This window comes from Bicyclus anynana, chromosome 16, assembly GCF_947172395.1.
Source record: "Bicyclus anynana chromosome 16, ilBicAnyn1.1, whole genome shotgun sequence".
Lineage (NCBI taxonomy): Eukaryota > Metazoa > Arthropoda > Insecta > Lepidoptera > Nymphalidae > Bicyclus > Bicyclus anynana.
This window is the reverse complement of record NC_069098.1, coordinates 11,369,982-11,397,957: the sequence shown is the minus strand read 5'-3', so window position 1 is coordinate 11,397,957 and position 27,976 is coordinate 11,369,982. Positions and strand designations below refer to the sequence as shown.

General features: G+C 35.2%; 2 protein-coding genes across 4 annotated transcripts; one reads left to right on the top strand and one right to left on the bottom strand.

Moving 5' to 3' along the window:
• The first annotated feature begins 446 nt into the window (after positions 1–446).
• Positions 447–13,931, top strand: LOC112051831 (zinc finger protein 354C). 3 transcript variants are annotated; one of them, XM_024090635.2, is made up of 11 exons: positions 451–843; positions 1,901–2,094; positions 2,201–2,259; positions 2,802–2,988; positions 4,139–4,428; positions 5,041–5,301; positions 5,692–6,188; positions 6,684–6,800; positions 7,787–7,935; positions 12,768–12,862; positions 13,644–13,931. In XM_024090635.2, exons 1-11 carry the CDS (start codon positions 736–738, stop codon positions 13,904–13,906), a joined length of 2,220 nt encoding a protein of 739 aa, XP_023946403.2. In that variant the 5' UTR covers positions 451–735; the 3' UTR covers positions 13,907–13,931. The 3 variants fall into 3 exon arrangements, with proteins under 3 accessions (XP_052741962.1, XP_023946403.2, XP_052741963.1); XM_052886002.1 differs by lacking the exons at positions 12,768–12,862; positions 13,644–13,931 and adding an exon at positions 9,382–11,193 and having other exon boundaries at positions 447–843; XM_052886003.1 differs by lacking the exons at positions 451–843; positions 12,768–12,862; positions 13,644–13,931 and adding exons at positions 954–1,007; positions 9,382–11,193.
• Positions 13,932–15,354: 1,423 nt separating this feature from the next.
• On the bottom strand, positions 15,355–25,553 carry LOC112051842 (upstream stimulatory factor 2). Its single transcript, XM_024090655.2, has 7 exons — positions 25,405–25,553; positions 25,181–25,227; positions 24,888–24,974; positions 24,135–24,212; positions 23,447–23,565; positions 21,998–22,182; positions 15,355–20,799 (listed from the first exon to the last, which is right to left on the bottom strand). The coding sequence occupies exons 1-7, from the start codon at positions 25,452–25,454 to the stop codon at positions 20,640–20,642; spliced, it is 726 nt and encodes a 241-aa protein (XP_023946423.1). The 5' UTR covers positions 25,455–25,553; the 3' UTR covers positions 15,355–20,639.
• Positions 25,554–27,976: the final 2,423 nt, after the last annotated feature.

Below are 27,976 nucleotides of genomic sequence, written 5' to 3'. Positions count from 1 at the left end.
TACACAATTAACAGACAATAACAAAATAAATAGATTTAAATATATTAAAGGCTTTTCTTTTCCTTAAAATCTAACAAGTAAATATAAATTTAGGTGCACTAGTAGTGTAAGAGAAAACCGGAAATTTCTAAAATCGGTACATTAAAAAATCTTCAACAAGTGTGTGTGTTCAGCACTAATTTCTCTAATTACGATTTTTGCACATCCCTAATTTTACTACGAAATATATGCATGTGTTGAATTAGAAAGAGATAGGGCTTTCCCCCCACATTTAATTTTTTCCCAAGTGTAAAAGAGAGGTCCGAGAAATTTATGAATGACATTTTTATACACACATACAAAATTTCTAACCAGCACAAAGCTTTGTTCTGAGTCAGAGGTCTGCTTCATTTGTGGTCTGTGGTCGTCTCTGTGGTTTGAATTTGAAGTTTGCTCATTATTGGCTATTGCTATTTCTTGATATATTTTGTTTGCTCTAAAATTAACAATCTTAAATGATAGAATAATTTAACTAATAAAGTCTCTTGTGGAACAAATAAAAATCATGTTGATAATGGCATATTTTAATTATATTAAGAAATAGGAACATACTAAGCAAAAAAATTTGTTTTTTATTTGTCAATAGTCTTCATAAATCCCTCTATTTTTTTATATTTAAAGTATCTAAATCACAGTTAGATATGGTCCCACTCTCACTCATAAGATATTTTTCATAGCTGAGTAAATTAGAAAAATATGGAAGGGTTTTGTAGAAGTTGCCTAGTGAAATTTGATGAGCCCACTGACTTGGTACCATATTCAGAAAAAAACAGAAGATTGTTTGTTTATGCTACAGGATTACAGGTAATGGTACAACTTACATACTTATTAAATAGTTACTTATACTTCATAATATTATCTGTGCTAATATTATAAAGACGTAAAGTTTGTGGTATTTTAGGGGGTAATCTCTGGAACTATTGAACCAATTTTGAAAATTCTTTTGCCACTAGAAAGTCACGTTATTTGTGAGTGCCATTGGCTATGTTTTATCCCAGTATTCTTATGGGAACTATGGGTGAAAATGTCAGGCTATACAAAAGCTATTACCAATAAATTACAAAATAAGTCAGTCTATCTGTCTTTTCATGGTTAACCTCTGAATTGATATAGATGTAATTTGGTACTGCCACACAGAACTTTTGTATGTCGTCATCAACCCATATTCGGCTCACTGCTGAGCTCGAGTCTCCTCTCAGAATGAGAGGGGTTAGGCCAGTAGTCCACCACCCTGGCCCAATGCGGATTGGCAGACTTCACACACGCAGAGAATTAAGATAATTCTCTGGTATGTAGGTTTCCTCACGATATTTTCCTTCACCGATTGAGACACGTGATATTTAATTTCTTACTAACTCTTTTGTACACACTTGTTGATTCAGTGGCTAGACTATGGCTTGAGATAACAAAGCCCTGGCTTAGATAATTAATATCAGTAGAAATTCTCAGCCTATAGTTAGAAACTTGTTGGTGTTGGCCTTGTGCCTCAGGGGTTGGTACCCCAGCTGTTAATATTAACATCTTATATAGAGTAAAACATTAATTTATTATGAAACATGGCTGAAACTCACTGATGGCACTTCATGGCATGAAGAATATCCTGAGTGTGCCTGACTAGTTTCGAACCCATACAGGGCCCTTAGTCACAATCTGGTTCTTGCAATGCAGCACACTGCAGGCAGGAATACTCTGACATTGTCTCACGTGAGTTTTAGCCATGTCTCATAATAGAATAAAACATTATCTATCTCTCATTTTTTTTTATTAATTTGATGTAGTGGGTGTAAGCTCCATAATCTGTCTCCGACAAGGATGCGTGTCATTAAAATGTCATTATTGTTGAAGTAAAATAAAATTTCAGGCCAAGAGAAATGACACATTCATATTCCAACTCTGCAAGGAGTGCTTTCTAAACATGAAGGTGGCGTGTAACTTCAAGAAAACATGCAGGAACTCGGACAAGAAGTTGAAAAACTATTTAGCTAATAAGGAAGCTGGGGATGCTGTAGATTTCTGCACATTCCTCAAGAATAATGATGAATCTCTTAAATTCAGGTAATTTATAATAAAAAATAAGTTTATTAATTATGAATAACTGTTTATCAGAAATGGTATACAAATGCCTTGAAGTATGGTTTTGCTAATAAAACTAATGTTTCAGGCTTCCAATGTATGCTGGTAACAGTACTCCTGCCAACAGAAATAAAGATGATGATAATGGTAATAGTCTTACATATATTTTTTTTAATTATGAGAATAGTAAATTTTCAGAAGTACTATAGCTCTTACTCTACTGTGCCATGACAATAAACTGTATCTACAGATACAGTGTTTGTGGTAACACCCATAAATGAGTTCTTCACACATACATATACTATGAATTTAAATATTTTTTTTAAATCTCAACAATACCCTGAGAAATGCATCAATAATATACATGATTTCTAGCAAATAGTACAGGGACTAAAAAAAGAACTACAATCTCTCAACAATTTATGTTTTTTAGATACAGTGTTTTGTCATGACATGGGAGCACTGCAGCTTATTGTCTACATTGTTGTATTCCTGTCTAAAGGCAAACAAAGTTGCATATAAAATTACAGGCACATGAGGCTAAAATTTTGGTTTTTATTGTATTGTTAGAGCTTGTGAAAAATATTTTTTCAGCAGTATAGTACATAATATGCAAGATGATTATAATTGTTAGTTTAACACTAATCCCCAAGAAATACTTATAAAATAATATACAAATTTGTTTGCAGAATCAACCTGCACAAGCATACAGAACTTTATGACAGACATACTAAAATCTGAGGAGATACCGGACAGTGAAGCGCGCATTATCAAAGAGGTGATTGAAGAGGAGACTGACATATTGGATGATTCTTTGGATTCACATTGGCTGCAAGATGATATGTCTATTGATACCGATTTTAGGCTGGATTTTAGGTAAATAGAGAAAATGTGAATATATTACTGTCATGACCCTGTATCTGTCAAATGCTGGATATAGAACTTTCCGAGATCGCACCACCACACACAGTCATCCGCCTTCTTCATAGAGCCATTTCCCACTATCTTTTTAATGTGGTGATGTCCACTCCAGAACACGTCTGACCCAACGGCCTGTTCCCGCCCACTGCCACTTCAGATAACTGCCACTAATTAAAGTCGCTCACTAGGAGAACGAAATTAATCGACATAGCCCAAAGGATTAGCAAATATGATATATATACTGACAAAACAAGCCTGCATGTCCAACAGAATAAAGCCTTAACTACAGTGACAATCAACTATTGACTCAAGAATGACTCTGCCACGATTGAACAATCTAGAAGACTGTATATTGATATACAGTAATACAGCTAAGTCGTCCAATCAAATCAATGCGCGTACATAAAGATTGAAGCAATACATTAAGCTGCAAGTGAGTAGACGGTGTGTCGGTAATCTTCTAGATTGTTCAATCGTAGCAGAGTCCTTGTTGAGTCAACAGTTGATTGTCACAGAATAAAAAAAAATGCGTGCGTACAAAGTACACATGTCAGAAGTGAAACTAATTTATAAATCTTGTTTATATTTATACAAATCTAAAACTTTAAATTTCCGAGACTAAGAGGAAGGGAAAAAGGAAGATAGGTTAGGAATTTAATTGTCATTAAAATATAAAAAGTGTTGAAAATTAATCTAAATTATAAATTTAATTTTTTCAATTTATTTCTTTAATATTTACATTGCGCGATTTCTCTCTCTCTCGTTCAATCTTTCTCACTATAGCTCTCCCCCACCTCTCACTCCATAGCACTGTGCGTGATACGACGTTCGCTCTGTCTCACTTTTTCTCTCAATCTTTCTCACTTGCTTGCTCCCTACTCTCACTCCACGGCTAGTTGCTTCATGCTACGTTCGCCCTGTCTTACTCTCTCTCAATCTGCCTCGATCGCTCTCTCTCTCTCTCTTTTTCGACACTTCCGTTGCATACCGGCGTGACGTTACATCTGTAAAAATTTTACTATCATTCGTCTAAAGAAGTTTCACTTCAAAAATATATAATTAGTTGAAAGTCAAATGTTTTTATTAATGTTTTTTGTCCTTACAGTTTCAGTCCATTTTCAACACCACGGTCCACAATTGATGATCCTTACACACCAAAGAAAGTACAAAACAATACAACTGCACTTCAAGAACAAAATGTTCCAGTTAAGAAAGAATTTGATGATCAAACATATATGGAAAATATTAACCCAAATATCCAAAATGACAGCCACAAAATAAAAAAAGAAAATGTTGAAGATTTAGAAAGTTGTGACGTTGATACTAATTTGGAAAATGTATTAAATAACTCTGCAAACAAAGGATCGTTATATAACTTATTTCCTACGCCGCCCAGTAAGTATATTAAAATTTATAGTAGTATTATTATAATTTATAGTAGGTAAATACATTCCTGAGCCTTGATAGCCAAGGAGATATAGCCTCTGCCTTCTAACTTTTCAGTGCACACATTTTAAGAAATTAAATATCATGTGTCTCAAACTGTGAAGGAAAAACATGGTAAGGAAACCTACATACCTGAGAATTTTCTTAATTCTCTATGTGTGTGAAGTCTGCCAATCTGCATTGGGCCAGCGTGGTGGACTATTGGCCTAATCCCTCGCATTCTGAGAACTCAGCAGTAAGCCGTATAGGGGTTGATAACGATGATCATGAAATATATTCCGGAAGGTCTATTTTGCTTTGGATGTAATGATAGTGATAGGGAACCATGGTTTAATGTACTCGAATGCACCTTCACACTGCGGTTTTACACCTTCTACTCTGGGTTGTTACTGAGAATTTAAACCCATAGAAACGTTTAAGAGTCAATTATAGATCTTAAAGTTAGAAGTAGGGTTCTGGTAGGAGTAGGATAGGGTAGGGATAGGGAAGAATTTCACATATCAAAGCAAAGCTTGACCGGGTCAGTTAGTACAAGTAATTAATAAAATAATATTGTTTCAGTAATTCCAAATATATCTGCTCCTCCAACACCTCTAATCAAAAGTATTTTATTTGGTGATAAACTAGACATTGATACACAGTCTCGTCCAAACCACGTGTATGTGCCAACAGAACTCAACAGTAATATCACGTCAGAAAAAAGAATAGAAGAAAAAGATAAGAGTGGTGAAAAATGTGTTATTGATCTTAATTTGGAAAATGCATTGAAAAATGATTCTGCGAAGAAAGTAATGTTGGATGACCTACTTGCGACTCCTCCAGGTTAAACATTATTTTGTAACTTATTTAATAAACATGAAACACTAACAAAACTAGCACCAAAGACCTAGGTGATTTATTTGTTTTTAACGACAATATTTCTTACGAACTGTTTTTTCCACCCATTCTTTCTTATTATCTCTTTTTTTCAGTTTCTAATAATGTTCTTTTTTATACAATTATTCATTTTGTTATGGTAAAAATTTGCTATGGTAAAGTATGTGTTAACTATCAGTTTGAAGTTGCAAAACATATACACGGTATATATATATTTACACTGCACAGTACGATTACTTTCAGAGCAGGTTTTAAAGATTGACACATTTTATATATTTTTTATGATATATTCACATTTCATTATAAATGACTATAACAAAGAACTTTATCTTTCAGTGATTCCAAATATATCTGCACCGCCCACACCGTTAATAAAGAATATTCTATTTGGTAATAAAATAGACATTGAGAATCGACCAAAGAATGTCTACGTACCGAGACCGGATGAAAACGATATAGATGGGCTATACGAAGAATTTTGTAAAATAAGTGATCAAGATTTAATAATTAAGGAAGAATTTTATATTAAGGAAGAAAATTCAGATCATGAATACATAATTAAAAAAGGTGTAAATGTAAATAAACCTGTTAAAACGACTGAAACTCTGAATGAATCTAATGAGGATAAATACTGTTTAAAGGAGTTTCTATGTAAAATTTGCGATAGAAAATTCAAACATGTTATGGCACTAAAGGTGCATTGTGTCAGCGCTCATAAATTCAAAATAGCGAGTGCGAAACGTAAAAGTGTTAGAAAAAAAATGATATGTGACTATTGTGGAAAAGTTTTTATGTCATCCAGATGTATTGTGAGACATATTCAAAAACATATGGTATGAATGTATTTGCTTTTATTGGTTAGATTCCCACCAAGCTGAAAATCAGTAAGATTGTTTAAAATATGACTAAAAATCACGCTTCACACTAATATTATAAAGGCGAAAGTTTGTGTGTATGTTTGTTTCTCTTTTGTACAGCGTGGCTGAAGCGATTTGGCTGATATTTGGAATGGAAATAGATTTTTTTCTGGATTAACACATAGACTACTTTTCATTCCGGAATAATCAATGGTTTCCGCGGGATTTGTGAAAAACTGAATTCCACGTCCACGGCGTTTGCTAGTAAAATTATATTATCTACAATTTTTGTCTGAGGTATTTTTATAATAAAACTTACCGTTTTGGCTGAAAATCGCAATATACTCTTTTTACCTTTGACCTTGAATATTTTTTTAGACAGACGTAAGATGAGAAACTGTCAATTATTTTATTGTATTTTTAATCATATTTCAGCTTGGACCGGACTATTATATATGCAATTGTTTACAGGAACCTGATAAGTATGACTGTGACCGTTGTCCGTTGTCATTTAGAACTGTGACTGGACTAAAGGCACACCAATCTACCCACGGGATTGTTCACAAGGGGAGCAATAATAAAAAAAGGGTTAGTGATTAATATTAAATTTATAGAAAACTAGCGGACACCCCCGATTTCGTCCGCGTGAAACTCGATGTAAACTTTGTATTAAATGTAAACGATGTAAAATTTGGATTAAATTTAAAAGAAAGATAAACCCTATACCTAATAACATGGATTTAACACTTGCTTTGCTTTAAGCAATGTGTTAAAAAACATTTACTTAGTCGAGGGTACTACAACATTGATGAGTTCCTTAATGATAAAGATGCTTGGAGGCCGTTGAATCAGCTTCCACCTTCACACAGGAAGTAAAAGTATAAGAAATGTAAACAGTAATTGTTATCAATTGTAAATTATAATACTGTATGACTTTTTCAAAAGAGCAACTGTTGAGTTTCTTGCCGGTATTTTCTCAGCAGAACCTGCCTTCTGAACCGGTGGTAGAATCTTTACAAATAGTCAACTGACGTGTCAAAAGTGCTTGTAAACTGAGCCTACTTGAAATAAATGATTTTTGATTTTTGATTTTGATTTTGACACATTGGTTGACCTGTAAGTAACCATGGTTTTTGCAAGATTTGAATTTGGATTAGGCTGTTATTTGGAAAAAAAATGTGGAAACCCTAATTTCACACGGATGAAGTCATGGGCTGATTATTTTATAATTGCACCTGCACAAGCGACCATTTTGGTTCAAGTTATTTCATCATTATTAACCCATATTTGGCTTACTGCTGAGCTCTCTGAGAATGAGAGGGGTTAGGCCAATTGTCCACCACGCATTGGCAGACTTCACACACGCAAAGAATTAAGAAAATTCTCTGCAGGTTTTATCACGATGTTTTTCCTTCACCGTTTGAGACATGTGATATTTAATTTCTTAAAATGCACACAACTGAAAAGTTGGAGGTGCATGTCCTGGACCGGATTTGAACCTGCACCCTCCGGCATCAGCAGAGGTCATATCCATAGGCTATCACGGCTCTTGAGTTATTGGTGATGATTTTCAGAACTACATATGCACCGTTTGTGGAGCGGTGCAGAACAGTTCCTCCAACCACAACATTCACATGAGGAGACACAACAATACCTACACCATCACCTGCACTGTATGCGGGAAGGGATTCTACAGGACCTCCGACTTGGACGTCCATATGAGGTAAAATATGCTCCCAAGGGAATGGGGATGATGACTAGGTTTGAATACGAAAATGTGGACGTAAAATAATACAATTTATCTCCCGTTTAAAATCCTACAAAAGTTTATAAACTTCCTAGTAAATTGATAAACCTACGGATCTTGTTATTTTCCGGTGACATATATATTGATTTTTATGATACATTCGTAAATCGTGTAAATTAGGTCAATGTTAACTAATCTATACATAAAAAGCAAAGATTGTCTGGATATTTGCAAAATAAATAAGATTTATAAAGATACATTTCAAAATCTATTAAGAATCTTTTATCGTAATTAGATGAAATTTCATACAGTTTTAGCTTCCTTACATTAAATGTGATATTTTTTAATACGGGAACTATAGACATAAACGCACAAATAACAAAGATATTAGTAATTTTGTTTGAACGCCCATACAAATCTAGTACAATATTGTATGGGGCGTTTTTCAGGGAACCGCGGCAGCGCCGCAAATCTGACCCTTTAAATCCCTGTAGCTCCGAAAGTAATGATCACAGATACCCTGTTACTTTTACTAAATTGCTTTATTATTAGCATTCTCTTAATTTATATACAATTTTAAAAACTGTCATCATCCCTATTGCCCGTCCCTGGCTGTGGCCTACTCTAACCATCCAGCAATTTACTTATATAAAAAAACTTGATAATAGAAGTATTTGACTCATATCAAATTTAATGTAAACAATATTAATTTCGTGTAGTAGGGTCATTGTGGCTACAGTGGGTCAAGTGGGAACACTGGGTCGACAATATATTGGTGAAAAAGAGACGGTCAATAGTTGCGTCTCTTTCACATTATATTCGCGCTCCAACATGACGCCAAGCTTGCCAGTGGATCGCTAGGAAGCGTTTTTAACGGTACAGGAATTAGTTTGTGTTTTGTGACTGCAAAAATAAAAAAATACGTAAGTTTTAATTTTTATTTCTTCCATAGTTATAAATGTTAGAAGTTAGTTAAAGTTTTCATGTTTTAAGTACTTATTAAGGCCTCATTCGGCTTTCTCGGTGAAGTATTCTGTTATTGTGTCGTTAAATTAAAATGGCGTGGGTGGTACACAGTTAGTCGTTTCCAAAGTGGGCACAGTGAGTCGACCCACTTTAGACCTATTGAAATAATCTATATTCTATACTAATATTTTAAAGTGTATTTACGTAGATAACAAATAAACTCACAAACTACTAGACCGATTTGAAAAATTCTTTCAACAGAAAGCTACATTATCAGGGAGTAAAATAGGCTTTATATTATCACCTTTTTCCTATGGGAATCAGAACTACGCGGCTATAACTGCGAGGTTCTTCTATTTCTATATAATATTGGGATCGATGGCTTAACGTGCTCTCCAGGGCAAAGGACGTAACACCACCAACTTAACAACTACATATTGTAATTTTATTTTACAGAATGCCAAATAAACGCCTGTTATGGAGGAAAATAGGTAATCATACCGAAGAAGATATGAAAAAAGCTCTTCAAGATATCAGATCAGGGAAAAAAATACGTGCTGTTGCTAGAGAACTGAAAATTCCATTTTCGACGTTACAACGTTATGCAGCCAAAGTTAAAGCATCCACAAGTCCTGAAAATGTGAGACTTGTACCACATTATGACACTAACAGAGTTTTCACGGATGAGCAAGAACAAGCATTAAAGGAGTATTATCAAAACTGCGCTCTTATGTTTTACGGCTTAACTACAAAAGATTGTAGAACAGTTGCATATGAAATGGCTGTTTTGAACAAAATTAAAATACCACAGTCATGGGATGTTAACAAGATGGCAGGTATTGATTGGTTAAAATCTTTTCGCCAGCGTCATAGTGAACTTTCTTTACGCAAGCCGGAAGCTTGCAGTCTGGCTAGAGCAACGTCGTTTAACAAGGAAGTCGTCAAAGCTTTTTTTGATAAACTACAAGAAGTTTATAAAAGACATACCTCGTTTGCTGATGGTACCAGAGTATACAACCTCGATGAGACGGCAACGACAACAGTACAAAAACCCCAAAATGTAATTGGTCCTAAAGGAAAAAATATTGGAAAAGTAACTAGTGGTGAAAAAGGCACACTGGTAACTACTTGTTGCTTTATCAGTGCAGCTGGTCAAGCTTTACCACCAGTACTAATATTTCCCAGAAAAAATTATAAAGATCACATGATAAAAGGTACCCCGCCTGGAACGTTAGGTTTAGCGAATCCATCGGGACGGATGAATAGTGAGCTATTTGTCAAAACAATGAGACACTTTATTAAACACACCTCAAGTTCTAAGGAGAATGCATCATTAATCATTATGGATACTCACGAATCACATTTGTGTATTGAAGCCATAGATTTAGCTAAAGAAAACGGAGTGACAATATTAACATTACATCCCCATATTTCAGCCAAAATGCAGCCATTGGATGTGGGCATTTTTTCTCCATTTAAAAGCTATTATAATGCTGCTATGGATTCTTGGTTGTTAAATAATCCAGGGAAAAATGTGACGATCTACGATTTAGCTGAGTTTATAGGGACTGCATTTACCAGGGCCATGACCCCAATGAATATTATAAATGCCTTTAGAAAGACCGGCATCTACCCTTTTGATAGAAATGTTTTCACAGATGAAGACTTTCTGCCGAGCGCTGTGACTGATCGTCTTTATCCTGATGTTTTAAAAAACGTACCTGACGTATCTTTGCAAGATGGCAGAGTTGATGAACAAAATAGGCCATCGATTTTAGAAAATGAAACATTCTCTGAAATTCTGGCACATACTCCAACTTTTCAGCAAGACCCAGAGTCTATGCTTGATCAAAGATAGGAACTACCTGAGACTCGGCAATGCTTACATAAAGAGCACATAGAGCTACATTCCGCAGAACAACAAGATACGTCAGAACCTCAGTGCTCTACGTCAAAAGGCATATCCGCATCTTTTTTTCCGCAAGTCCTAGTCAATTTAGAAAACCCCTCAAAGCACTGCCAAGGGCGAACATAAATATAAGAAAATGGCCGCAGCTTAATCGCAACAGACACACCTGAGAAAGAAAATATTAGAAGTCAAATTCAGAAGTGAAGAAAAATAAGTTACCAAAGAAAGACAAACCAAAAAAAAAGCTGTGAGAAAAGTCCTGCAAAGTGAATCAGAGGATGATGGAGAAGATGTTCCTCTTGATGATGAAGACTCTGATTGGTGTGAGGAAGATGAAGCCATAGATGAAATAGAGACATTGAGTGATAAAATATTACTTTCCCGTGACTTGCACAGAGTTCCAAGGGAAGAAGATTACGTTCTCCTTCGTTTTTCTACTAAGAAAAAAAGTGTTTATTATGTAGGAAACATTTTGCATAACTGTAATGATAACTTAGAATATTACGTTAGCTTCTTACGTTCAAATCGTAAATATCAGTTCCATATGCCAACGATTTCTGATTTATCATTTATTAAGGAATGTGATATTAAATTTATATTGTCTAAACCTCATGTAGCCTCAGACCAATTATAGTAGGACCTGTATCGCACTCATAGTCACAAACAAAATTGTCTGTCATTTTCTGAAGAAAACGAGTTTAGATTTGGTATAAATCTTACACTAAACTAGAAGTTTTTGCCCGATTTTTACACAATTCAATTACACAAAAAGGTATTTTTACGGAGCTCTTTAACCGACGAACACGATTACAACTATTTAACATCGATTCTATAGAGACAGTTTTTATAATCGCATTAGATCTTTGATCATATACTTTGGCAGAAAAGTAACGTCTAGCGAGGCAGGTCCTATACAATAATTGGTCTAAGCATGTAGCACTTTACGACAACAATCCTACTACTATGTCAATGTTGATTTTTCTCAAATCGATATCCGTTAGTTGGTATTTGGAAAGGTTTTTATTTAATTTTATGTTTTGCTGATAATAATGTCGTTACAAAGATCTCAATTGTGATTTATAGGTTAGGTAAAAAACGAAAGTGCTTTTAAATTGTATGGCTAAAGTAAAAAGTCTAGAAGCTAAAAGTCATTTATTTTGTTTAAAATTTATAATTTGGTTTTTATGTTGGTTACATTTGAATGAATGAATATTATTATTATATTTGTTTATAAAGAAGAAGAACTTCATTGCTTTGACATTTTACATATGAAGACTTTTGGTTGGCTAGTTAAGAATACTACATTTAAAAAAAATCTGTTTGTCATAATGTTAAAGGATTAATAATATGTTAAACAAAGTCTAAATACAGTTTTTATACATAGATAAAAAATATTACCTTTTATTTTAGGTTAAACACCCAACTGACCCACTGTGACCTGAAAACTGACTCACTGTATACACTATATAGGACACAGTGGATCAAAAGCCATTTTTAAAAAAAAATATATATTTTTCAAAAACTATTAAGTATAATACATATATTTGTGACTGAAACGCAGCCAATTAGTATTCCTTAATAAGTGTCTCATTCTTCCACTAAAGTTTGACATCGATAGCTTTTATGGTGTTTGAGATATATGACTCGGAAAAAAGTCACCTACTGTTCCCACAATCACTCTACATGGAATAAGGGTCTGAAATATATATAGATATCAATTAATAAATTTTAGGATTTCATAAAAAAACTTAATTTGAAAAACATCGTGAGGAAACCTGCATACCAAAGAATTTTCTTAATTCTCTGCGTGTGTGAAGTCTGCTAATCCGCATTGGGTCAGCGTGGTGGACTTTTGGCCTAACCCCTCTCATTGTGAGAGAAGACTCGAGCTCAACAGTGAGCCGTATATATGAATAAAGCACTTTGTTCGCAGACGCCACACTGGTGAAAGACCGTTCGAATGCAGATATTGTCCGAGTAGATTCGCTCGCCAGGATGCACTCAACCGGCACATCAAGTGTCACACTGGTAAAACATTATCTATACTAATATTAAAGAGAAGTAGTTTGTCTGTTTGCGAGGTTGTATTCTCTGGATCTACTAAATATATTTCGAAAATTTCTTTACCAATAGAAAGTCATGTTATTTGTGATTGTCACAGGCTATATAACTATATAGAATACGGAGGTAATAAATCTATATTTTACCCCGTATTATCAAGACACCTAAAACTACTTACGCGGGTAAAATCGCGGGGCGTCGGCTAGTCACTAATAGCTACTTTTTAGTATACAATTTACGAATTTTAAATTTTATTCAATGCAATGTTTTTTTTTTTGGTAAAAAGTTATATTGTTCTAATATCTATTGCATGAGATTAAATAACGTAGAGTATGAAAGGGTGCATAATTTGGTATTGAAACCTTCGTGTAAAAACGCACCCCGTACTATTAATAATAATTAATAACCCCGTATTGCGTTACGTTGCGACATTGCATCGGTATCGTAACGCAACGTACTAATGAGACGGTAGCCTTAAATCACCCGTTTCATCTATACTTCTCTGGATCTACTGATCTGATTTCTAAAATTCTTTTACCACTAGAAAACCATGTTATTTGTGATTGTCTTGAACTTTAATTCATACCCGTATTCTCACGGAAACGTGAACTACGCAGATGAAACGAGTCGTCAGCTAAACTATTATAAACAGTTTTAGTAGACATAAATTTCGGTGACGTCATTTTGTTGTAATATTTATATTTTTCTCAGCCATTAATGATGAAGAATTTAAATTACATTATTTCAGGTGAAAAGCCATTCCATTGCACATTTTGCGACTGCAAATTCATAACCGCAGCTCTCTTGAAAAGACATCATGCTAAATGCAAGGAGTGTCTCGAACAGCAGAAGACTGTTATTCAGGAAAATGAAGAACTAAGTAACATGGATGTCACTGTATTCTATGCAGAGGTCACTGATAGCTCTGAAGTCGCTAAAAATGGACCCATAATTGTAGAATATTACGATGATGAAACTGGACCACCGAGTGTTGATAATCTATTGAGTTAAGACTTCGACTGTCCGGACTTAGTTACCGTAATAGTCTTAAGAAGAAAAATAGTTTTTTATCATCATCATCACTTACCATCAGGTGAGATTGTAATCAAGGGCTAACTTGTATAGAATAAAAAGAACAAATGGTTACAAACAAGAAAATGAAAAATACATCTGATGGCAGAAACTAAAAAAAAGTATTCTTAACATGCCCATGACATATCTCGGGACAAGAAAAAGAAATGTCGACCAATAGCGGTGAAATAGCCCTCTTTTTCGTTGCATTGGAACAAAAGAGAAGGCGATATTTCAAGTCCACCGCTATTGGAAAAAGAGAAAGCGATATTTCAAGTCCACCGCTGTTGAAAAAAAGAGAAAGCGATATTTCAAACTTCCCCGCTATTGGAAAAAAGAGAAAGCGATATTTCAACTCCACTGCTATTGGTCGACAGTGAATTTTTTCTTCATGATATATGCATTGACGCTAGCTGGGTCCATTAGTCATGTGCACTTTGTCATAGGGATAATCTGCCTACGTATTGTATTGTAAAATTTACTTCTTTCTGTAAATAAATGTTATTTTGTTGCAAAACTTATTAATTTATTAATTATTTCGAAACAATATATCAAAATCGCACCCACATTGAGATATTTTGGTTTCCTTTCCCTGAAACATTGAGGTACCTTTAAACAGCTTGAGAAATTTAAAAAGTTATAGCATCCTTAGTGATATTCTTTGCTAGACCAAAACAATTTACGTCACAAGTCTTTCTTTGCAACTCGCTATTGTATTTGACATAGATACCGTAGATAAAAGTGTATCTATGGTATTTGGTAAATCATGGATTGTTCAGTCTTGTTACTAGATGGCGCTAAACAGATAACTGTACTAAAGCCGTACTCGATGTTAAACCAACAAACAAATTACAAATGAAAGTAAAAAGAAAACGAATGTCATTTCATACCCAATTTATTTTAAATTATGTATTGTTTTTTATTTATAAAATGGTTTTCAAAATACGTATTAACTATATCTAATTGTTCTAAGCTTAATAATAAAGTTTATTTTCATTAAACTATGAACAAGTAAATTATTATAAATGTGAAACGACTAACAGTTTATATTTATACCCTTGTTTTTAAATTGTTTGTTGGTAAACAGTGCACATTGAATATTTTTTTTTTTCGTAATAAGAATATTTGCCATATCTTTTTTTTTAATATGACCAATATTTCCTTTCCCTTCCAACTAGTCGGGAAAGACTGTGCTAGGAGTGGGTACGACAATAGACCAACAGTGCGGGGATCGAACCACCACCCCTCGGTGATGAGTCCGACCGCTCTTACCGTTGAGCTATTGAGGCATATGGCTTTAGTATAGTGATAAACATAACAACTAACTTCACGTTTTAAAAGTGCTCATACAAATGCCTGCTAAAATAAACGAATTTGAATAAAACAAGTTTTAATTTTAATTTATTTCATTTTATTTCTCTGTACAAAATTATTTTACGTAAAACTACTGGTTCATAAAATTAGCGCTTCACTAAAACAAACTCATAATAGGAGTTTACAATAATTTCCATATCACGTAAACTAATTTATAATTATAATGTACAAGGGTCTAACTAAAAATACATTTTGTAGGCTGTTTACAACAAAACCTTCGCCTATAGTAAACTTTAGTCTTTAAAAACAATTTGTAATCTTTATGGTTGTTGCATACGCTTTATCTTCCCGTTTTGAGATCCAAAGCCGGCTCCACATTAGTGCCGTGAATTCACGCGCGAATTCTCGGCATGAATTCTCGGCACGAGTCCATGCCCTCCACATTCACTGGATGCTCACAATCGTTTGAAATTATTACTGCAGCAGATTCTACTTCCATTTCGCGGCCGGTTTCAAACGATTGTGAATTCATGGCGAGAATCCACGGCACTAATGTGGAGCCGGCATTAATTGTTCGGTTTCGTATAAACATTTAAGACCGATCTACAGTCAGTTTTTTTCTCCTGATTGTGTAGTGGCGTAGGCTCCTTATTGGGACCTCAGAGATGTCACAGAAGCATCGCCTGATGGGGTTTGAAGGCAGAAGCAGAAGAGATGGGCTTAACGACTCCTCAGAGACGGCCCTCGATCTATGTCTGTATTACTCGTATATTTTTGTCTCAAAGAACTGACGTCGCAGCGGTCGCCATTTTGAAAAACAGTACACTTAAGTCCGGCCGCTCAGAGATTGCGTTCCTGACACCTGTCAATGTCACCTTTTTACATTTGTTAATTAATTGTCAATAATTTTAGCCTAAAATTAATACGTTTATTAATAAGTTGGTATAACAATTTAATTTTTAATGTTAATTAAAGGTTAATAATAGATTTTAAATATGTCATTGACATTAATGGGTGTGCAAACGCACTATCAGAGCGGCCGGACAATCCGGGCCAGATAACTTTCTGTTCGGGTGACATACTTAATAAGTGAGTCTAAACACTTATTGCGAACCTTAACAAATTAAATTAAAATTAAAATAATACAAATAAATAACATTATATCTAACATGGAAGTTACATTTGAAATCCATAATTTAATTTTTCTGAGCTAAAATCTATTTTTTTTTTCATTTGATGTGGGTACGCGTTGCCGTTCGTTAGTCTCGCTAAAACTCGAGAACGGCTGTGCAGATTTATCTTATCTTGGTCTTGAAATTTTTGTGGAGGTATAGAAAAGCAACTTTTAAGACTCAAGAAATAGGGGTAGGCTAGGGTAGGGTAGGGGTAGGGGCAGGAGTAGGGTAGTGCAGGATAGGGAAGAAGTGCACATAAGTTAAAGCGAAGCTTGACCGGGTCCGCTAGTCTTTCAATAAATTAAAATTTAACTGTACCATATTGAAAGACATTGTCTTTTTTAAGAGTATATTAAGTAGTTACTTTTGGATTTCTTAGTCTATTACATAACATCGCCTTACATTACGCGAACGTGATCATGATTAAATAGTCTAGCAGTTCCTGATACTGAGTAAATTAATATACAATACGCGTAACTACATCAACTTTTATACACATTATAATGCATTGTACATTATTGCTGCCTCGTAAATTCGATTAATGTCTCCCGGTATAAGTTATAACTATTATATTTTTGTACAGTAATATCTTTTATTGACTACTTGTAAATAATCTATATAGTTGTTTCCAATAATCTAACTTAAGTATGTGTTAGTCCAAGAACGGGGGTTTTTTTACAATTAATTAAAATCAAGCTAATTTCCCTGTACCCCTGTTAGCCACGGCAGTGGAGAACTATGAAGGGGAAAAAATCATAGGTTCATCCTCTCACAGAAAATTAGATTAGATTTTAAAAGTTCGGCCGCTCAGAGATTGCGTTTCTCATGATCGAATGGGCGATGTAACTTCAAACTGACGGCAAAATTTTATATATCTCTTACTAACATTAAAAATTGAATAATTATGCCAACTTACAATAAACGTTTTAATTTTAGGCTAAAGTTATTAACAATTAGTTAACAAATATAAAAAGATGACATTGACAGGTGGCAGAATCGCAATCTCTGAGCGGCTGGACTACAGTAATCTAGTGCAAAAACTTTGCCCGGCTTCTATTCTAGACTATCAGTAGTAGATTTTAAAAGACCATACCTGGAGAGATAATAAATTAACATTGAAACCCATTCACATCCATATTTATAAACATGGATTTTAATTTAAGCATTAATTTACTTCACAGTAAAGTAAACTATAAATAGTAGTGGTTAGGTCCACTTTACTTTGAACATAATTGAGGTTTAAATCTTAATCCATGTTTATAAATATGACCGTTAGTGTGGAGATGGCGAAATTAAATTTCATTGATCAGAAATTTTGTTTCATAAGACAATGAGGTTTTTAATTTTTCTGTGTACGATAATACATATTCTACTATTTTTACCACCTCCATACTTTTAAACACTGCAATGTACAACATATAATTTAAAGCGAAATTGTTCACTGAAATAATTATCATACTTAGATATTTGACAAAAAGACAACGTCGCCAAACGAAATGGCAGATTACACAACATATTATGTTATGATTGATTGTTTTAATATAACAAATTATTACAAAAGTTTCATTTCATACCGCAAAACGAAAAATTTCGTAACTAAACAATACATGATATTTACTTAGATAGTAATGCTATTTTAGTGTGCAGTCATTAATGTCAGTCCCTTTGAATGGCCCACTACATACTCCGGCCTTCAACTGTGTTACATAGGAGGGGATCTGCGCCCTTATTATGTATCTCAGTGAACCATTCAAACAATGAGTCACTACACCAATGAAAAACGATGTAGTGACTGATTACTTGAATGGTACACCGAGTTACATAATAACCCTGCTGGGCTAATATAGATATTTACTACTGTTTAAACATGCCAACCCACACTCTGTCTATGTCTGAAAACGAAACGCGTTTTCGAAAATTCTTACAAGTTCAAAAAAAAGCATGTAAGAATGTTTACGTAAGCATGCGTGACAATTAATTGTAATAAACGTATATTCGTAATACTTGACTTAACATCATAAACTTTCTATCTGCAGGTTAGAATCTATCGAGAATTTTTTTAGAAGAAGAGCTTTTTTGAAAATATATCATACAACGCTACATCAATAAATGTGCAGGAGTGTGAGTTAACATGTCTATCATTCTCTCGTGTTAGCTAGATTGCGCTGTCTTATTCCACATAACTTTTAACTTCAAATTAATTAGACTAGATAGCGTAGGTAACACAATCCATAATTAGATGGCGCTATTTCAATTCCATATATAGTTCAAGTTTACTTTTACAGGATTGAATTTAGATATTCTCACTTACTTTTCCTAAAACGTTCAAACGCAATCATTTAATTGGATTAATTCAGATGATCTCACACACAAGTAAAAAAGAATGATGAATAACGAAGTTTGATTGCTTATAACATTACCATCAAAGCTGTAAATAATAATAATTTCAACAATAATGGTACAATAACATCAATATAACCAATAACCAATCTATACAATACACTATACATAATTACGCGACACATACTTATTTGCTACACATTCAACTCAGCACCGTTTCATGAACATCACGATACAGTTATACTTTGTTATTTCTAAAATGGTCACCACTTGTAAATGGCACACTGTTCAAGCTCACCATTATCAACCCATATTCGGCTCACTGCTGAGCTCGAGTCTCCTCTCAAAATGAGAGGGGTTAGGCCAATAGTCCACCACGCTGGCCCAATGAATTGGGAAAATTCTCTTGTATGCAGGTTTCCTCACGATGTTTTCCTTCACCGTTTGAAACACGTGATATTTAATTATTTAAAATGCACACAACTGAAAAGTTGGAGGTGCATCCCCGGACCGGATTCGAACCCACACCCTCCGGAAATCGGAGGAAGAGGTCATATCCACTTGGCTATCACGGCTACCCTGTTCACCATAGCAAGAATACGTGTCTTAATTGTGTTAATCAAGGAATAGGCTACTCGCCTGCTGTTTAAAACTAAGAATATTTTTTGCATATAGGCAGTTTAGATGCCTAGAAACTTTAATCACATTTTTATTTGTGAAAATAATCTCGTAATTGTAATATTTTTACTAAACAAAATTGTATTTTTATCACGTCACCGCAAACGCCAATCATAAAACTGTGACGTCATTCGCTACAAGGCGCCGGTTTGTGATTGGCGCTTGCGGTGACGTCATATATCACATCACTGCAAACGCCAACCACGCTATTATCTCTATGAATGACGTCACTTGCTAATGTGTTGTTTCGGCTGCAAAAATTTTACGTAAATATTATTTGATGATTTAATATAGTTATTTCAACGAAATAAGCTTGACTGCACTATTTTACATTAAGTGCTAACGTTTTTTTGTTTCTACGATCATCTAACATGATTATTTCAACGAAATTACGTAAATATCAGTTTTTCGTTAAAATAACGTTACTATCACTACTACACTAATGTTATTTTATGACGATAATTAAAATGACGATAATTGTGTCATTTCGTTGAAAACACAATATTAGATGACTGCAAAAACGAAAATACGATGAAAAGCGATGCAGTGACTGATTACTTGAATGGTACACCGAGTTACATAATAACCCTGCAAATTGTTAGACGTCAGGGATCGTAAATTCCGCCTGAAACGGACACGACTGGCTAACATAGTATAGTAATAAATACTCATTCCTGGAGGGACGCTACATCAGTGGATGTCTCAGACCAATTATAGAAGGACCTGTATCACACTCATAGTCACGGACAAAATTGTCTGTCATTTTCTGAGGAAAACGCGCTTCGATTTGGTATATATCTTATACTAAACTAGAAGTTGCCAGTTTTTTACACCATTCAACTTTACAAAAACATTTTTAAGGAGCTCTTTAATCGACGAACACAATTACAACTATTTACCATCGATTCTAGAGACAGTTTTTATAATCGCATTAGATCGTTGATCATATACTTTGACAGAAAAGTAACGTATAGCGAGGCAGGTCCAATACAATAATTGGTCTGCGGTGGATTTGCAGAGCCTGAAACAACATACTAAGCAGTCATTTGTTCGGATTATGGTCTGACTGATCTCCGACAGAGAAAGGAAGAAAATATTACACATTTCAAGTCTTGAACAGTGTGACATAGATTAGTTAAATTTTACTGTCCATTAACTATCAGCGACTAGGACCTCTGACCTTTCTGCCGATGGCTGGTCACTATGCAGTTGTCCGCAAGCTGCAGTCGCATTGATGAGTTCTCGTTCCTCAGTTCGGTGAGCTCTTCGTTTAGCCTATATATTTCCAGCACCAGTTTCTCCTTGTCCACTTCCAGTCTTTCTAACCTGTTGATTAATATAAATAAATACGAGGATTAAGGATTGAGAATGATATAATAATACTACAGACTAACCGCAGAGCCATTTTTAGTTAGTTGATTTGTTAGGTCATTTTTTCAACTCACAAACATAAAGAGTTTGCTTAATTAAATAAACTTTCAACTTAAAACATCCTCAGCTATCAAAAAATCAGTTTATCTATTATCTTGTCATAATATTCCAATTAAGAAATTAAAAAATATATTATAATGGCATAGATTATTCACATGCATACTGTAGTAACTTGAAAAATTACATTGTAACAGTGCTCTTTGTATGGAATGTGTGTTATAATATAACTTTTTACTATTGGAGCTCTGGGTTCGTGTGAAGACATGGCTGTATGGGTATCAATTTTTGCCTGTTGGTATACACTTGTAAAATGTGGTAAAATATTGTATTTCGTAATTTAATTTTGCTGCCACTTGAATTACGTTATTGATTTATTTACAAATTTATATTTTAAATGTATTTTAGTTTTGTATTTTTAGCAAAATCACTGACTCAAGCTTTGATATGAAACAAACTCTCCCGGATATATTGGAAGTGCTACAAATACAACAAAGTCGTGGAAAATGTAGTATTATTTAATTTTGTTAGATTCCTATTTCATGAGATTAGATAAAGTAGAGTATGAAACTAGAGAGCCGTAATAGCCCAGTGGATGTGACCTCTGCCTCTGATTCCGGAGAGTGTGGGTTCGGATCTGGTCCGGGGCATGCACCTCCAACTTTTCAGTTCTGTGCATTTTAAGAAATTAAATGTCACGTGTCTCAAACGGTGAAGGAAAACATTGTGTGGAAACCTGCACACCAGAGAATTTCTTAATTCTCTGCGTGTAAGAAGTCTGCCAATCCGCATTGGGCCAGAGTGGTGAGCTATTGACCTAACCCTCGAGATCTAAGACTCGAGCTCAGCAGTGAGTCGTATATGGGTTGATAACGAGAGTATGAAACGTGCATAACTTGGCAATCAAGCACTCGTGTCTCTAATATAAAACTCACTTCAAAATGCAACCTGTGTATTAATGACTGTCATTATGCAACTGTTACATAATCTACTATTATACTTCAGGGTCTGATCTCTGATAGATTTAACTGAACACAAAAAAGAAAATAATTTCCACTGACACACTCTACTACTACTAATTCAGACTTTAACTCACTTTTTCTGTTTCTCTGTGAGCTCAGTGATGTAGTCGCACGCTTTTGCCAGTATGCCGCCCTTGCTGTTGGTGTCGGGCAGCCCTGAGTTGGGTATGAGAGCAGCCAGCTTGCCGATCCAACAGTTGATCTTGTCCCGGCGACGTCTCTCCACTTCGTTGTGAGTGGCTCGTCGTTTATCATCTCTCTAATAAAAATAAACATTTTATGTAAGGACTAGTGGATACATCATGACTTCGTCTACCCTTAGCGCAACAACGCACTAACGACTAGCCAAAATGCGACACGCCGTTACGGCAGACCGCAAGACATGCGGATTGATGTAAACCGTGCCATATCGCATGTGTCGCATTGGTTCACTGTTAACAACTTACTTTTAAATGCAAAGAATATTAAATGTGTTGAGTTTTCATTACCAAATGTTATAAAATTAGATAAGTCTATAATGATTGATGGTGAAACACTGGGAATGGAGAATTCCACAGTTTTCCTGGGAGTGACCTTGGATTCTAAACTTCAGTGGGGTGCTCATATAGAAAGCCTTATCATCTGAGTTCTAAAGCGGTCCGCCGTACCGCGCGGCTGGCCGCATAGTGCGTAGAGGGGATGCGGCACACCGCAATTTCAACCGTACGGCGCGCCGCAGTCTCACGCCAATAGGAGCGTTTGACGGCCAGCCGGAAGACAGTGTGTTGAAATTATACGATTTCATAATAAAATAGACATGCGGCCTGCCGCACGGCGCACCGCATTGCGTCAATCTGGCCCGTTCTTAATGGCATCTCTTTCGGTTCTAGGTACAATCGACATGTAGTATAGTCCTCTGTGCAGACCATGCATGATGAACAGACATAGATACATGTTATACTTAGATGCAGAGGTGTATCTAAACAACGCGCAGCACATGTTGGGTCTTTAGAAAGACTCCATAAGGCGTTCGGCAAACTGGGCTGCCTGCTAAGCTTCTGGAGTGAGCTTAGTTGGTTGGAGTGACTTCAGTGGGGACCAGCAGTTTTAGTGGCCAACTGTGGAAAAGGCCCAGGCAAGAAGAAGAACTACCTCAATGTTTAGTTTTACTACATGTCACAACTTCTGGATATAATCCACTGTATATATTGATTTTCTTTGAATGAACAAGAGCTTACAGAGGAACTAGGACATATGGTCCAGTTAAGTAGGTCCAATTCAAGAAAGATGTAAACCGCAGAGTCCAACTCGGCTGGGCAGCATTCAGGAAACTTTGTAACATCTTTTCGTCCAATATTAATCAATGCCTGAAGACACAAAAGTCCACAGGGTCCACAAGCGAGTCGCAGGGATTCGCTGGATGCAGGTAGCTCAGTATCGTGATGTTTGAAAGTCCCTACAAAAGGCCTATGTCCAGCAGTGAACATCCATCGGCTGATATAATGATGATGATGATATATTGATTTCAGTGATTTTTATTTTACCTTTTTTGTAATTGTTTTCTCTATAGGCGGCTGCCTTCTTATTACTTTCTTCTGTGTGGCTGTTGTACCAAACACCTCAACAGGATTACTTATAACATAGAACTCCCCACCGGGTAATCCTGCAAAAGTCAATGTTGTATAATAAATAACTTCTTGATTTAGCAGCTCTGGAGGTCTTCATGAGGTCACTGTACCACTTTAACTACTTCCGATCTAATGTAGTCGCTAGAGCCTACAATTCCCTTCCAATACACATTGCCACCAGGTACAGTGGACAGTAATACCATGGCTCACGCACGCACGCACACTGTGTTAGTTGATGTACTCGGCACAAAAACAGAATCATTATAGGATCACTCTGTGTGTGTCCATCTGTCTGTTTGTTACAATTAATTATCTCTAAATGTACTGGACTTTAGAAATCTGGCACACATTAAATGCAAAGCTATGAACTAAATTATTTTGAAATTGTTCCAAATAAAGTTATTTTGCAAACTGAACCATTGACTGACACATCCCCACACAACTCTGCAACAGTTTGTACTATCTCAATCAGAAGACAACCAATCTAATAGCTAACTCGTGCCAACATGTGTATATTGCTTACCCTAGCATATAGTAATATATAGTAATAAATATAATTATTTATTTGCAACCTTAAATATTAATGACTAAAACAGATACATACCATTTGCAGGAGAACGGGAAGACATATTATTTGTAAGCTGCTTGTCTGGGATTTGTACTAACTTGTATGTACTGCCAGCTGTAACAGAGGATACCCTCTTTCTTAAAATAAAATTATGTTGTTATTTTTTTTAAACTATATTGTAATAAAAATGCATTGTTTTTTTAAAAACAGATAAAGTAAACGTGCCCAACTTCTAGACTAGACTTTGACATTGCAGCATTGTGAAATTCATAGTGTGTTCAGAGCACATTTAAAGTTTATTTGGCACATATTACATATGTATAACACAAATACATGGCTGTGAATATAAACGAGAAATAAGAAATAAGGTAATACCCTCTCTTATTAAAGTCAAAAAAACTTTTCTTACCTCAAGGATATTTTAGTAAGCTTTGAAATAATAATAATGTTATTTATGAAATTGCAGTCAACAGGGTTCAGTGAAGGAAGTTGGAGGAGGCCATGTCAGACACACAAACACAATGGGACATACTTATTATAAACATTTCAATACATAACTTATATGTATATATCTAATGTTTATTTGGAATAATGGGCTATTTTATTTATTTATTTATATTATGGTATTTATGTTTATGACCAAAACTAGCACTTGACTGCAACCACACAGCTCATGATGAAATAAATCTATTCGCTTTTGACTGAAAGATACCATAAGTGGTGGAAGCGTACAGGGCATTCCATATCTTTGCAGTGCATATAAGGAGTGATAAACTACACAATACTTACACATATCTTTGAAGCTATAACTTGAGCTATCTTCCTCAGCCCCATCTATAATCGGCTGGGCAATTATTTGTGTTCTGTCTGTATTCTCTGGAATAATTATTAATACTTATAATTCAATTTACTCATACAACTACTTACTAATTCAATAAACACACTAATTACCCCAATGGTAACAAAATAGAACCACTGCACGATAACACACATAATTACAACGGCAAATATAGTGAATGCAAGGGAGTGAATGGCCCGAATAAATAATAATTTATTGAAGTTATGAAATTGCAAACACTTACCGTATGCTTCGTCGCCAATCAAGCCCAGTATATGTTCGTTATCACCACTGTAAATACGAATAAAGTTAAGCAAATAAAACGCATTCTTTCAAACAAAAATAACAATGAAAAATATTTGCCAAATTGCAGAAGTACTCATTCTACGTTGGCACTTGGCCGTTTTGATTATTATGTAACACTAATTCGATTTTAAAAGGTAATTTCAGGCAACCATTTCGTTTTACCTGCTATCTAGAGAGTGTTCGAGGATGTCAATTATTTCCACTTTGGCCATTGCGCGTTAATATTTTTGAATTTTCTAAAGTTGATCACGGGAACAAAATAAAGTGGTCATGTGATGGAGTCATAGACAATTTTGCACAGATTTTTTTCAAAACTAGTGTCTATTTTGAGACCATAGAGTATAGACCATGTTTTTGAAAATCGTGAAGCGATTATTATTTTAACATCATGTTTTTATGTATTGCCCGTCTTCAGTAGTGTAATTTAAATAAAAATATAATAAACAACAAAAACAAATAATTAATCATGTCTCTTAAGTTTTATCATAAACACTTAGCCCTCTGTAAAGTTCAGAGCGTAGTATATTAATACACAATATCGAAGTCAGATGGCACTGTAAGTAAATCTTTTAAATTAATGTTGATAATCCTAAAGGTAAATGTAACAAATCCCTTTATTATAATATAACTATTCATTACACACCTATCTACTGTGCAAATGTTCAGTTCAAAAAAATAGTAACTCATCAATTTTCATTAAGGATTAATTTATTAACGCCCTCTATCGGTGTTAGGCATGTTTATTTGGCCGTTTATGAGTCGCCAAAATTATGATAATATCACAGATTAAAGAATAATAGGCAGATAGAGCGCACGGAACACGACGGTGTCCGGTGACGGTAGCCGTGCCAAATACGAAGTTCAAAAGCTAATAAAAAGCTGCACGAAGCTGCGACGCTTCGTGTCAGTACGACACGAAGCGTCGCAGTAATTTTCAATATTAATCAAGAAAAATGTCGTCCTAAGTTTTTAAATATGTATTTTAAAAACTATTCGTACAAAAACTGAGAAATAAGATGGAGTATTTTTTTATTGGTATATATTATTTTACGCAATTGTTGTTAGTGTTAAATTTTGAAATACGACTTGAATTATGACTGGGTATGGGTTTTATGGGCATCACCGGCTTTACCACGCTGCTTGTAAAGACTTTTTCTGTATCATTCTTTATTCTGTCGTTATTAGTTCAAAATTAATATAATTAATAAATAATAATAATAATGATCTGAAAAAAAATTATGCAAATAAATCTAGATATTTGCTTGTTACGCCTACGCGTCATTAGGAAGTGTATGCGGGAGGGGGGGACAGTACGATTTTCGGATCGTATCTATCCTACTTAAAATAGACAGTACGATTTTCGAATCGTATCTATACTTACCTATCTATCGGCTATCTCTCTGTCTAACACGGACTGGGGAAAAATCAAAACTCACAATGTCGAGTTACGTTACTCGTACAAAAACATCGTTACAGAATAGCTGTACGCAGATCTATAATAGCCCGCCTCCAGAAAGCGATAACACACTTAGCAAAGTGGTTTCGCAAATGGAGGATAGAGGTAAACCCAGAGATAAGAGCAGTAGTGCTCTTCTAAAGGAAACTTGCACGCCATTACCCGAATGGCCCTCTAAGCCTCTAAGCCGAGTCTCAAAGGAGACGCCCTTAGAGAGTCGATCCGGCCATGTATTCCGCTTCTGCCTTCGGGCCCCATCAGGCGATGCTTCTGCGCTCGCCCAAACCCCCGGTGACGCCGCTGAGATCCCATAAGGAGCCTACGGCACTTACACATTACCCAAAAAAAAAAAATTATAGCAGTACCCACCTTTGGTATAGACAAAAAAATCCCTGGCTGAGTTTTTTGTGGTCTCATCTCGGTCCAGGGCGCATTTGGTACCCTCGTTCGTAACTTTAATTCTAAGCTTTCGACAAGCTTTTTAATAACATTACGTGACGTTTAAAAAGTGTTTGTAAACTAAGCCTACTTAATGAAATAAATGAATTTTGACTTAGTCTTAGACTCTGCTGCGCTCTGTCTGACATACCTCAGACCTCTATGTTTAGGTAGATTTCCTTCGGGTTACCTTTTAAAAATCCATACATATTTACATATTCGTCACAACAATGAATATATATTAGTATGGATGTATAAAAAATCCAGAGTTTGTACCAAGCGGTATGAATTTCCTTTTCTTTGGGACGGCTTACCTTCGTCAAAATACCGCTGCTACATAGTAACCTAGATAATAATATGTAAATATTATTCTAATGAAATCCTTACGAGCCAGGGGCGTAGCTACCGTTGTATCAGCCGTATCAATGATACAGGGACCCCTTGCTGGTGGTTACCCCTTACTTACTTACCCCTGGAGGTGCTTCCTGGGAAAAAACATAAAAATGCTGCAGAAATGACATAACCCTTGTTGCAGTTGGGTAAAAAGTAAAAAAGCAATGCAGCTACGGTAAATCAAAATCTCAAAGCCGTGATAGCCCAGTGGATATGACCTCTGCCTCTGATTCCGGGTGTGGGTTTGAATCCGATCCGGGACATACAACCCCAACATTTCAGTTGTGTGCATTTTAAGAAAATAAATATCACTTCTCTTAAACGGTGAAGGAAAAACAACGTGAGGAAACCTGCATACCAGAGAATTTTCTTAATTCGCTGCGTGTGTAAAGTCTGTCAAACCGCATTGGGCCAGCGTGGTGGACTATTGGCCTAGCCCCTCTCATT

What these genes read in the sequence shown, in the direction of transcription:
- LOC112051842 (XM_024090655.2), bottom strand. Translation starts at nt 25,454, where the DNA reads ATGGCCAAAGTGGAAATAATTGACATCCTCGAACACTCTCTAGATAGC. An exon ending in TTCCCGTTCTCCTGCAAATG is followed by an intron (nt 23,566 to 24,134) that starts GTATGTATCTGT and finishes TGACTTTTGCAG; the next exon opens with GATTACCCGGTGGGGAGTTC. An exon ending in CTCACAGAGAAACAGAAAAA is followed by an intron (nt 20,800 to 21,997) that starts GTGAGTTAAAGT and finishes ATTAATCAACAG; the next exon opens with GTTAGAAAGACTGGAAGTGG.
- LOC112051831 (XM_052886002.1), top strand. Translation starts at nt 736, where the DNA reads ATGGAAGGGTTTTGTAGAAGTTGCCTAGTGAAATTTGATGAGCCCACT. An exon ending in AAATAAAGATGATGATAATG is followed by an intron (nt 2,260 to 2,801) that starts GTAATAGTCTTA and finishes ATTTGTTTGCAG; the next exon opens with AATCAACCTGCACAAGCATA. An exon ending in GACATATTCAAAAACATATG is followed by an intron (nt 6,189 to 6,683) that starts GTATGAATGTAT and finishes AATTGTTTACAG; the next exon opens with GAACCTGATAAGTATGACTG.